This window comes from Hippocampus bargibanti, linkage group LG05, assembly GCF_051943395.1.
Source record: "Hippocampus bargibanti isolate YZ-2025 linkage group LG05, ASM5194339v1, whole genome shotgun sequence".
Taxonomy (NCBI): Eukaryota; Metazoa; Chordata; class Actinopteri; order Syngnathiformes; family Syngnathidae; genus Hippocampus; species Hippocampus bargibanti.
In genome coordinates this window covers 9,339,357-9,352,807 of record NC_142738.1, presented here as the reverse complement: position 1 = coordinate 9,352,807, position 13,451 = coordinate 9,339,357, and the positions used below count along the sequence as shown (strand labels likewise).

At 41.6% G+C, this 13,451-nt stretch overlaps 1 protein-coding gene across 4 annotated transcripts in view; it reads left to right on the top strand.

Annotated features, from left to right (window-relative positions):
- Window positions 1-13,451, top strand: part of megf11 (multiple EGF-like-domains 11) — a 146,935-nt gene that overhangs the window by 112,377 nt on the left and 21,107 nt on the right. For all 4 annotated transcript variants that reach the window (XM_088996437.1, XM_088996438.1, XM_088996436.1 and 1 more), the window contains 4 exons: window positions 1,380-1,543; window positions 1,662-1,764; window positions 9,098-9,244; window positions 13,097-13,231. In XM_088996437.1, the coding sequence (XP_088852563.1) occupies window positions 1,380-1,543; window positions 1,662-1,764; window positions 9,098-9,244; window positions 13,097-13,231 (549 nt within the window). The remainder of the gene's footprint in view (window positions 1-1,379; window positions 1,544-1,661; window positions 1,765-9,097; window positions 9,245-13,096; window positions 13,232-13,451) is intronic.

Here is a 13,451-nt window from a genome sequence, read left to right as displayed (position 1 = left end):
TTGTCACTCTTATTCCAGGACCCACAGAATATTGAGTTTTAAGACTACATAAACATTCAATAGAGTGTTAGAAACCTTAGACTCTATTCTTTCCTCAGAAAAAAGAGTTAATTCCTAAGTTATATGAGTCTGGAGTTATATTAGCTTGAAATGAGGGCGGCTGTCCAAAATACAATGCAATGTTGGTTTATTTCGCGCTTTAACAACATATTAAGCTGGAACAAAGTGTCAACATAAAAAAGGGAAATGCTCCCCCTTGTGGAAGGGAAAAACATTGCCAGAGGCCATAGCCAGCGCTTTATCGTCACCCAAACAAGAAAAACCAAAACCTGAACAAATTTTTAATTCCCGAATAAATGTGTGAATGGCAGTGAATGAGTTAATGTATAACTACTGTTCAAATTTGAAGTAAAAAATAATCACCGCTCCTGTGGTTGAAATTGGACAATTGGCAAGCATCATGGCCCTTGACATGCTTGATTTGTTTACACGGGCCGAATAAAATGATGTGGTGGGCCAGATTTTGCCCCCAGGCCTTGAATTTGACACCTATGCTGCAATATGATATTCTCCACACAATAGGGACGGTCATTCAAAGTTAAAAGATTGTTTTCACTAAAAGGCAATTATTATCTATCATACCTTAAAGGACAACTGACGTCTCCGGACAAGTTGCGTCCATAATTTGTAAAATGGCTTCAGATGACTTCTACTGGGCGTATTTTAATAAGATCCCACCACATATAGCTATATTTTACGTTTTAAGACTTGCGCTGAACATTCAGGAAGTCTTGTTTTTGAGTTGATGACGAGTCCTCGCGTGACGTCAGAAAAGAACCGCCGCCTGACCGTAAAAGACGCGTTGTAGCGTCTTTCCATCATGTCATTGTATTTTGCTGTCCTGTTTTTTTTTAACCGTGTGATACAGTCAAAAGCCGCCAGCAGAGGGAGTCCAAGCTCCATGGAAGGAATGTATCAGCCTGTGGAAACGGGCTGATTCATTCCTCACAGCTCGGTGGCCATTTTCTTGCCTCTTTTTGGGTGAGACATTCCCCCCTCCGCCCGTTTGCCTCAAAATGAGACAGAATACATTCTTTAATCGATTGCAAACATGTATGCTTTCCTCTTCAGAACTATTTGAATCATATTCATAACTGGATGTGTAACAAGATAGCATATTATCCGAATCTGAAGCCATTGTTTTTATTCTCCAGCAATGCAAGACGTGTTGGCGTGACGTCACGAACTGGATATGCCGTGGAATCTTTGTAAAATACGCTCAGTAGAAGTCATTTCAAGTGATTTTACAAATTATGGACAAAACTTGCTTGGAGGCGTCAGTTGTCCTTTAAATGTGTCTCTGCTCCATCTGACTCCAGGCTGGCAGGGGGTGGACTGTTCTATCCTGTGCTCCAGTGGTCTTTGGGGTCTTGGCTGTAATCAGTCTTGCTTGTGCGCCAACGGTGCTGCTTGTGACCCGGTTGATGGTACCTGTACATGTTCTCCAGGCTGGAGGGGCGAGCACTGTAATGAACCCTGCCCTGTAAGTTAAAAAGTAAACTAAGAGGACATTGTAAATATCCTTCTCACCTTGAACCCAGCATGGTGTTAAATTGTCGAATGAGGTTTAAGAGTGTGCTGCCTTTCTTTTTTTTCGTCAGGATGGCACTTTTGGCCTGGAGTGCAGAGAGCGCTGTGACTGCAGTCATGCGGACAGCTGCGACCCAGTAAGTGGTTACTGCCACTGCTACCCGGGCTGGACAGGTTGGTACTTATTCTTGTATAATTTGAAGAGGAAAATGATCTCTCGCTCTGAGAAGAGAAATACTCATTGTCTACCCTCAAAGCATGAAAGTTACCAGAAGCTACACAGACGTCAAATTACAAAATAGAGACACATTCGTCTTGAGTTGTAAAGCCTGCGGTGCGTTAATTAAATGTCCCATTTGTTTATGCCACTCGGTCATGCGCATGAGAGATGTTGAGAAATAAGACCTAAATTAGCGCTCCAACTCTTAAACCCGTGACCTATTCTTTTGGATGAAGTTTTATATATATAAGGTGGCACGGTGGTGCGCCAGTTCGCACGCCCGCCTCACTGTGCAATGTAAAGATATGGTTTCCTTCCACATTCCAAAAGCATGCATGGCAGGTGAACTCATTCACTGCCATTCACAAATTTATTCGGGAATTGAAAATATGACGTAGAGCGGCGTTCCCATATTTATTCCGGTTTTTTTTCTTCATGCTTGGGTGCCGATAAAGTGCTGGCCATGGCCTCTGGCAATGTTTTTCTTTTCCACAAGGTGGCAGCATTTCCTATTTTTCCATGTTCATGCTTCGTTCCTGCTACAGCGGTTCTTCAAGAACTATATAAACCAATATGTACGTATTGCATTGTATTTTTGGCAGCCGCCTCATTTCAACCTCATGTAACTCCAGACCCGTATAATTTAGGAATTAAGTCTTTCTTGCTGATGAAAGAAGAGAGTCTAAGGTTTCTTACGCTGGATTGAATGTTTATGTAGTCCTAGAACTCAATATTCTGTGGGTCCTGGAATTCAAGTGACAAAAACCCTGTCACTGGAATGGACACATTTTTGCAGATTTCTGGCAGTGAATGAGTTAATGGATCACTCTAAATTAGGTTGTCAGTCATTTTTATCACCAAACACTTGAGTTTTCCCTCGGAGGAGCTTTATGACCACAAAAATGTTGGATTGCATTATCACAATATTACTTGTAAAGGGAACAAAATGATTGCAAAACTGCAACATTATTTATTATACATGATAATTTCAGAATCAGAATCAGAATCAGAATCATCTTTATTGCCAAGTATGTAGAACACACAAGGAATTTGTTTCCGGTAGAACACGCTGCACTAGTATCGTCGTCCAAAAAAAACTGCTAAGTTGCACTATACAGTTCCATTTTGGCTACTGTTGAAAGAGTTCACATTCCATTATTATTATTATTATTATTATTATTATTATTTTATTATTATTTTATTATTATTTTTTATTATTTTTTATGAGAAGAGAAATAATCATTGTCTACTAAAGTTACCAGAAGCTTATTTTTATTATTTTATTAGTATTATTTTTTTTGCAAGGATCATGCAAGTTGACGAATTATTTTCTTTCATGGGGCTACATCAAATGATCTGGCAGGCCGTATTTGGCCCCCGGGCCTTATGTTTGACACAGGTGTTCCACATTGTCCCTTGCGGTGAATATGAGAGCAAATAGTTTTTGGTTAATGTGTGTCCGGCGATTGGCTCGCAACTCATTCAGGGTTTGCCCCGCCTCCTGCCCAAAGACAATTGGGATAGGCCACCCAGCACACCCGCATCCCTCGTGTGGTTAAGCGTTTTATAAAATAGAAATATATACATATTCTTTTGAATGGTTTGTGTAAAAATTCTGTAACACTAAGACATTTCTCGGAAAGTCAAATTCAAGATAAGGCCATGGGCGCTATTTACGCACGGGAGGTCCTCCAACGTGTGTGGAGCGATACGCTTATGCGGGAAATAGATTCAACAGGAAGGGTTAAGTCTGTGCGCTCAGCCATTTTTTTGGGGGGGATGGGGGGGAACTGTGACTTTCATTATCTGCAAGAAGGGACCTCTCTGCTCTAAATCCTGCACCGGTCGGGACCATCTGTCTGCCTTAATTGAGTCACGGGGGGTGCAGGGGCAGGGAGCTGCCCAGTGGGTTGGATAAACACACGTTCAGACACACTTGAAGCCATCGAACCTACTGGGATCTCAGAGAAGGTGAACAGAGTGGGACGTTCGTTATGGTCACTGGTGTCATCCATATGTTCAAACAATAGCAATCTTAAAAGTGTCTATTCGATCCATCCATCCATTTTCCGTACTGCTTATTCCTCATTAGGTGTCTATTCTAAACTATCTAAAAACATTACATACCTGTCGACCTGCGAGATACTGTGACCTTAGTAACGGCTCCCTTTTTCCTTACAGAGAAAAAAAAACATACGCGTGTGTAATATTTCATTGCACAATTTTTTTAACAAAATTTCACATGTAAACATGAATACTTTTAACAAGTTACAACGTATTTCTAGCAATAATCATGTATCTTCTTTGTTGTAGAGCATTGTGGGGTTTTTTTTGCTTCGGAAAAATAGAATTTTTCCACAGAAAAAAAAAGAATTTGATTTTGTGTTCTTACGATGTATAATGTTTATAGAAAAATGTGAATGATATTACGATGAACAAAAAACATGCTAAAGTGCTTTATTTAACTGATTTCAAAATAAAATTCCACTTGACCGGTGCTTGTCTTTTCTGAACTTTAGTTTTTTTCTCAAGACTTTTCAAACGGACTTGTTTTCTCGAGTAACGATATTTGTTCTAATTAACATTACTGATAACATTTAATGATGAAAACGGAATAAAAAGTATCGCAAAATTCTATTTAACAATGTTTGCGTTTCCCGTACAACAGTGGTTCTTAACCTGTGGGGAAGAGAGCCTATGTGGAATTCCCCACAGGTTAAGAACCACTGCCGTACAAACATTCATGTATGCCGTACACATCTAAAAATTTGCAACAATCGTACAGAAAACAGCAAAATATGGCTAGTTGACAGGTATGGCATTAAGATGTATGGCGGTGGTCCGCGAAACGACCATTGATGGCTGCTCACTCACTCAGTGTATAGCTTTGAATTTTGAACAGATTGGGTTACTTTCCTGCAACGTTGGGATAAGTACTTGACGAGTGGATTGAATTGAAAATTTGATTTGGTTCCCCTGAAAAGAGCAGAGCAGTGCATTGGGGAGACTCAACACATTCTCAAAAAAAAGACTTTATCAACATCGCAGGGATAATACAAGTGGACCTCAATCGGCAGTACATTTGCACCTAAAAGCTAGCAACCACTCATTTGACGACAATGAGGTTAAAATCTTAGCGAAAGAACATAGATGGTTTGAAAGGGGGGTAAAAGAAGCGATTCTTATAAAACAACAAAATCCTTCATTAAACCGGTCTGGTGGGGTGAGGTTCAATTTGGATCGTTCATACAATAGCCTGCTTAGGCAAAACAGGTTAGGCAACTTTCGTAATGCTGATGAGGGTCGTTATGCTGATGAGGTGATACCGGTGGGGGTAATAGGCCAGTCGTTAGTCAGGAATGTAGGAACAATCAGTGGGGCCACAGGGAGGGGTCCTCTGCCCCCCCAACCTGAGAGTAGGGACCTATCATAGCTGTGTCCGGCGCCACCATGTCTGGACATTAGGGATATATAAATGGGACCGATACGACCAGTCAGACTTTAGTTCGCTGACGAAGCCTCTTGGATAGGAGGCGAAACGTCCGAAACCTTCACATTTGTACAGATGACGGCTGAAGAAACCTTCTCATCGATGGACCACTCCTGTACGACTGAGAGCTTACACAGACGTTCCCCTGAAAAGTTTAAATTGTCAATGTTTTTTTCACTACACAGGTCATAAATTACCTTTGTCAAAAAGTGAATAGTTCTACCAGTGGTGGTCCGTCAGGGCCTATAAATCCTTCTCTGCTGGCCTAAAAATATCAGAATCACAAACTAAAGTGATTTATATTTTGTCCATGAATTCTAATTAAATAATTCCAAATTATGGCGGCCCGGTAGTCGAGTGGTTAGCACGCCGGCTTCACAGTGTCACAGTGCAGAGGTCGTCAGTTTTTTTGGCAAGTTTGCATGTTCTCCTCGGGCCCGCGTGAGTTTTCTTCAGGTCCTCTGGTTTCCTCCCACATTCCAAAAACATGCATGGCAGGCAGATTGAACACTCCAGGTGTGAGAGTGACTGTGAGAGCGTTTAACAATTAACCAATCACATTTCAGCCATCATTTGTTGCCAGGGTCAGAAATCTACCCCGGACGCCTTCACAATCAGTTCTGCAGGCCCTGGAGCATAACAATCAATGTCGATGAAACTGTTGCTTTAACCAATCAGAGTTCAAGTAGGCAACTCAAGACCTGCTGGGAGGCGCTGGAAACATCAGAGTTTTTGCAAACTATGATTGGCCAGCCACTCGCCAATCATCGTATTACTAGCCACCAGTGATAAGAGCATACTGGCCAGAGCTAGCACACTGTATCGGTAGAGAGCTGCATAAGCAAATCTATTGTGGTGTTGATTTAATAGCGGTTGAAGGAGGAGAAGAGATGGATTTGGTTGCAGATTTACTGTTAAAGCCATTATCATCATTCATGTTGAACAGCTCCGAAGCTAGCAAAAATAGCAAATGATATTGAAATTGTATGAGGTCATCATGAATCCACTCAATGATAGTAAAGATTTTAACGGTTTAATGACAGTATTTCATGAGCTTCTTCAAGTCACAAGTTATTTCCTGGCCAACAACACCCTCTAGTGGACGTGTAGTAATACCACACTACACTCCAAGCTGATGGATTCAGACATAGCACTACTGAAGGCCTAGAAGTGACATACACAGCCCGCCACTTAATTGTACTATTCCGTTTTGAGGCATTTCTTTTACCACCGCGCCAAAAATGCCCATGTTTGTACAAAACAGAACCGATAAAGTTGGGTCAAATTCGTCCAAGTAGTGGGTATGTCCCCTTTTTTGACCCAAATTGTGTCATCTTTGACTCAACCATGATAGAGATTAGACAGAATAGAAGTTATCATATTTTAAAGTTTCATATTGTTATATGCTTACTGAACATGTGTGACTCGAGTACATAATGAAAGCAAAGAAACCTGGGGTCAATCTGATTTGAACACACAGCCTGTTAACCTGATATCTTCATCTAGGAGATTTAGCCTTGGACATACTTTAGTACTTGGTTAACTCCTTCCTTGGACAGAATTTAGGACTTGAAACTCCCTCACAGGAAGAGCTCATTAGCCGGGTTACAAATCTAGCGGTTCAGGGAAAGACAACACATTAAAATGTCTATGTTCTGTTATTTCTAGCTGTTGGCGCTTGGGACCTCCAGGGGTGTGGTATTCAAATCAAGAAAACTATGTTTTACTAATGTATCACTTAAATTTGCATTTACTCTCTATAAATAGCTTGGCAGAGGGCTGCAGAATTTGGCCGTCTTTCTTGAATGGCTGCGTCCCCTGCCGGCAGTAAAAGACAATCTTCCTGTGTCCGAGCCTTTGTCCACAGTGTCTGATCGAACATCTTTGACAAACCATGAACAGTCATGTGTACTATAGTTGCAGTTAACATGATACATCAATGTTGCCTTTGTCTTTTTATTTTTATTTTTTTTATCCACCCTTTCTTAGTAACTTAGTAACTCATTTTACCAGCCGGATAAAAAAAACTTGCATGTATGACTAACCCAGCATTGAGCTTGATTCCTTTTGAAGTAACCCAACACCTGACTGTTGAACTTTTAAAAGTGTGCTTTGAGATCAAAGCCATTTCCTGTGGCGGGATGAGATACCAAATGTATCTAACACCAATCGCTCTTGGGCCTCGAAAGTTGAAGTTTCATTTCTAGTTCTGTAGTGCTTCACTGTACTTGATTCCTGACATTTTCTACTCACTTTCCAGCGACAGTAATTTGATTGTTTACATCACAGGTGTCAAAGTCAAGGCTCGCGGGCCAAATCCGGCCCGCCACATCATTTTTTTCGGCCCGCAAAAGCAAATCAAACTTGTTAAATTCCATGATGATTGCTAAAATCTGAGCCAAAATTTCATATTTTTGGATGTCAACCACAATAAAAGTCATTATTCTTGACTTCAGATTTGAAAACGAGTTATTCATTAATTTGCTGTGTGCTCCATATGTAATATTTGAAGGGATTTAAACATTCTAATGGGTTCCCCAAATTCATAACGGCCCTCGAGAGAAAACCATAACTACAATGTGGGCCGCAGCAAAAAATGACTTTGACACCCTTGGTTTACATGAACTACGGAATGAAAGAAAGGATGGCTTCTTTGCTTTGTCCTTCTCGCGTGGAACAAATGAGATGGCGAGACCTCTGATTCCTTTGCAGCTCCTTTGAAGACACTTGAACTCACTGTTTTTTTCTTGTAGCTCTCCAATGCGTTTTCGTTTGTCGCCAAAGAGTAAGATGCAGTCGGGATTAATTTTCTCACCACATACGCGCTGGCAATTTTTCATCCTCAGGTAGCGCAATCTCAAACACAACTGGACTAGCGTCGCCCTTCTTTTGAAGTCGAAGGATGGACGAAATCCTGTCTTCTATGGCCCCGTGTTCAGCATCAATATTTTGTACCCTCGCCGCTCCTTCACGTTCAACCCTTAAAGTGCCAATGTTATCGTACAAAATGAGTCCCCAGAGTTTGACACTGGTCTAATTCAAAGGTAATGCCGTTTTAATGACCGCGCTATTCTCAGATATCCTTACTCAAAGGAAATTTCAAATGAGGCGTGAAGATAAAGGCAGGTGCTTGAAAGGCTGCAGAGTGTGCAGCGCATAACTTTACATGTGTGCAAGTAACCGTATGACTTAAGAACCTGCGTGCGTATACAGTACATATGACTTTGGCCCTTAGTTTTCAAAGGCGCCAGCATGCTCGGGAGAAAAACGCACCGCTCCGATGGATGTGCTAATAGATCTGCATGCACAGCGAGAGCCGCCGTATGGATGCAATGTTTTCTCGTCCAACATGCAGTGACACTTTCCGCACTGTATCATGTCGCCCCGGAGTATTTCCTTTATTGTATTTTATTTTGTTTCTTTTTCCCTCGTTCTGTACTCTAAACCGGCTACGCTGAAAGAGAATGCCAGACAAGCGAGTGCTCTCCCGAGAGGTAGCCCTGTTAATCAGCACAGCGCACTGGCATGGAGCCCTCGTCAGATCAAAAATAAAGTAGATTCAGGAAGAACGGGAGGAGTCTAAAAAGAGGGGCTTGAATTTGAAAAGAAAAGGGAAAAAAAGATCCTATTTGTGGGTGGAAATCAATCGAGGATCCATGCTGAGCAAACGTCCCTCCGCAACTCTGCTCTGATGTAACATGTCGGGCCATCGGCTCTCATTTGGCGCGACTGCAGGATTTTTATCCGTCGTAACGTTGCGTAGCCCTTTCCGAGGTGTCTTTGTCATGTGTGTGCAGGAATCCACTGTGACAACGTGTGCACACAAGGCTACTGGGGCAACAATTGCTCACTCAGCTGCCCGTGTCAGAATGGAGGTTCATGCTCTCCGGAGGATGGAACCTGCGTTTGTGCACCTGGATTCAGAGGGACTTCCTGCAAAAGAAGTGAGTGTTTCCATCGGATGCGCAAATGCTTGATGCAAAGTTAAGAAACCACCTTAAGCATATTAAAATGCACGGCCTATCAATAGTGGATGCTGCCCTTCCTGTTCCATACAATGGCCTACTTGCCTGCAATTTTGATAATAATACTAATAATAATAGTAATAATAATACATTTAATTTCTAAACGTCTTTCAAAACTCACAAGGCCACATTAGTCACTGGATAAGACTTTTTTTTTGTGCGAGTGAGCAGCGGCAGCCATTCGCGCCAGCGTTCACTCGACCCGGAAGTAACACAGCAGCAAGGTTATGAAAGGACGGGGAAAGAATAGAAAGAAGTAGAAAAACAAAATACAAAACACAGGAGCTTCTGGAAAGGCAGCCACTCCATCTTGAAGTGGAAACAAAAACAAACATACATATACTGTATATACATATATCGGTTTTTCCCATTTTCACTCATTCACTGCCACTCACGAATTTATTCAGGAATTGAAAATATGACGTAGAGCGCCATTCCCATTTTTTTTTCTTGTTTGGGTGCCATTAAAGCACTGGCCATGGCCTCTGGCAATTATTCCTTTTTTAATATGTGTGCGCTTTGCTCCAGCTTCAGCCGTTGTTAAAGGCCTATATAAACCAATATGGAGTGTATGTATTGCATTGTATTTTGGACAGCCACCCTCATTTCAAGCTCATATAACTCCAGACCCATATAATTTAGGGATTAACTCATTTTTTTCTGATGAAAGAAGAGAGTCTAAGGTTTCTCACGCTGTATTGAATGTTTATGTAGTCCTAAAACTCAATATTCTGTGGGTCTTGGAATTCAAGTGACAAAGACAAAAACCCTGACAGCTGAAGCGCTGACATGGAAAAAAGGAAAATGCTGCCTCCTTGTGGAAGGGAAAAACATTGCCAAAGGCCATGGCCAGCGCTTTGTCGGCACCCAAACAAGAAAAAACAAAACCCGAACAAATTCGGGACTGGCGTTCTACGTCATATTTTCAATTCCCGAATAAATTTGCGAATGGCAGTGAATGAGTTAAGAATGTACTAATCAGCAAAACAATGGCATTTAATCAAATCGAACTAAACTAAACTATGGGTGACCTTTGTATGACCTTGGGAAACAAAATAATCATGGGGTGAGCCAGCTGAGAGGCAGCAGCACTTCAGATGCCCATCATTCAATCAGAGTGTTAACACCCCTCCACCTTACCTTCCTCCCAACAGCACCCCCACTGACCTCTCTTCTGCCTTTCACGGCCAGCTCGTAGTGGAAAGCGCCCGGGCCTCGCGCGGCACTCATCACTTTGCGAATGTCACCTCTGGTTTGTGAACACGTCTTGGTCAGTCTGAAGCCGTTCTCAAGTGATGAGCTCACTGATTGGGAGTAAATTTGCACTCACCGGTCCGGAAACAGCAATTGTAGCTGAGTGTTAGAGACAGGTCAAAACAAGATGTGTCAAATATGTTGGTGCGAACAAAACAAAAGTAGCGTACTTATTCCCACTTTGAAACTTTGAGAGCAGCCTTCCAACAGTGTTTAAAACTCATTTTAGAAAAGCGATAAACGCACTTTCATTGGGGTTTCTACAGCCACAGGCCTGCTGTTTTATCTATCTATCGAGCTGTCTAGTAAGCCATCTATTTAGCTATCTATCTGGCTAGCTAGCTATCTGGCTATCTATCTGGCTAGCTAGCTATATGGCGAGCTAGCTATCTGGCTATCTATCTGGCTAGTAGTTGTTTATTAGTGAGTAGTAGTAGTTTAGTACTTTAGTAGTGATAACGGAATTTTGATCTGGCGCTTGTACATTTTCATGTAATTCCACTGTTGGCCATGATAGGCGACAAAAAGTGTTTCACACAAAATTTGAAAGAAAAGGAGAAATAGGTCAACCGTATTTCAAAATGAGCTCAATTTATGCTGAAAGTGATTCGTTGTTAAATCCTCCGTAATGCTGATTCATACAAATACAGAAAGAGAAGGCTGGAGATGAAGTTTACAATAAGCAAAAATTACATCTTGACATGGATAAAAATTCAAATAATTACATTAAAAATAACTATTTTAAAGGACAACCGACACCATTTTTTTGATTCCTAACTGACATCCGAAAAACATTTTATAGCATCTAAAATACCCAAAACACGCAGGCTGATATTTTTAGTCAAATGCAAAACACCAATAAAAATGAGTTGAAGTGTCCCAAAACTACTTCAAAAACCTCGGAGATGCTGAGTTTCAGAAGGCCCCGCCCCCTTGTTCGTGACGTCACTTCAGGACGTCTTGCCTTGCTCTAGAACAGTGGTTCTTAATCTTGTTGGAGCCACCGAACCCCACTAGTTTCATATGCTCATTCACCGAACCCTTCTTCCAATGACTGTGCCTACTAACTGCAGTCGAGACGACGGGTGGACGTCTGTGGCGGAGGATCCACCGGACCCCTGAGACTGACTCACCGAACCCCTCGGGTTCGATGGAACCCAGGTTAAGAACCACTGCTCTAGAATCAAAACAATGGCTTCAGATTCTGAGAAGATGATTTCCTGTTACTCATCCAGTTATGAATATGATTCAAATAGTTCTGAAGAGGAAAGCATAAATGTTTGCAATCGATGAAAGAAGTTTTCCTGTATCAATTCAAGCCGTCAGGACTCCAATGTAGCGTCCCAGAAAATGCACAAGACGGCGCCCAAGCTCCGTTGGAAATGATTTGTCGGCTGGGAATTTGTGTCAACCCATATCAAATAGTAGTCTTGGTGCAACACACAACGATTCGCCATCGCGTTATTTATGTTTTTCCTTCTAATTTCGCCATTACTACAGATCAACACGATGTTTTCAGACCAAACAAAGTACCCAAAATGCATTGTGTGCCGCTTTCTCGGTCAGGGGCGTTCCAGACGTGACGTCACGTCAGGCACGTCATCAACTCGAAAACAAGACTGACTGAATATTCAGCTATATGCTGTGGAATCTTTGTAAAATACGCTCAGTTGAAGTCATTTGAAGTGATTTTACAAATTATGGACACAACTTGTCTGGAGGCGTCGGTTGTCCTTTAATGGAAGATTTTGCTTCTAAAACTATACTGTATTGCACAATATCGATGTAAATCAAAATATGACATTTTGTTTTCATAGTCCATGTTATTGTCAAGAATATTAGGAACTTCCGATTACTGAGATGGGGGTGATGTTACGTGGTAAAACTGATGTGAGTGGCGCCAAAATACATTTAATTCCACCTGAACATAAAAAAAATGATCTACTATTCTGTCATTTGGATCGTTTCATGTTAAATCATCTCAAGAACCTCACCTTTGAAATACCTTAAAAGTTCACAATACAATCCTGCTGACTTTTACACATAAGCGTCTGTGAGGCATAGCAAATATAAAGATGATGTTCTCAACTAGTACAGTGCATCCCGTGAAGCGCAAATCGGAATGATTGCACTTAAGACTTTTTGTGATGTCTTCCTCCCTTTTCTTAATTTTTTTTGTCGCTTTTGCTTCTTCACTTCTAGGTCGGATTTTTTTTTTCTTGTACTCCCTTGATAACTCTCGACATGATGTTAGGCATTATGATGAATTACAGTAAAGTCTCGTTATATCGATATCGGATATATCGATAGTCCCAGTTATATCGATACTATTTCTATGCACGCACGGAGAAAATTACATGCAAACAGGGTCGGATATATTGATAGTCCCGGTTATATCGATATTTTTTCGGACTCCCTTGAATATCGATATAACGAGACTTTACTGTATGTCTCCTTTTCCCTCCACTGTTCAGACGAATTTCTCATCCTTTTCCCTATTCTGGTTTGTCACTTCAGTATGCTCTCCGGGGTTCTACGGGCACCGCTGCAGCCAATCATGCCCGCGGTGTGTTCACAGCACGGGGCCGTGCCATCACGTAACTGGCCACTGCGAATGTCTGTCCGGCTACTCTGGTCCTTTGTGCAGTCAAGGCAAGTGTCCCTCCCTCTGCGTCGCATTGACATTTTCCCTTACTGATAAATCTGTTCCCTGTGACACTTTTTCCCTTTTACTGCTGGAAAATGTCTCTGCTTGCATGTATGCTGCATGTAAAATAAGACTCGAGTTGAGTGAATGCTGCAACGAATGGCTGCCGCTGCTCACCCGCAGAAATAAAAATGATCTTGTGACTGTAAAGTGTCCTTGAGAGTT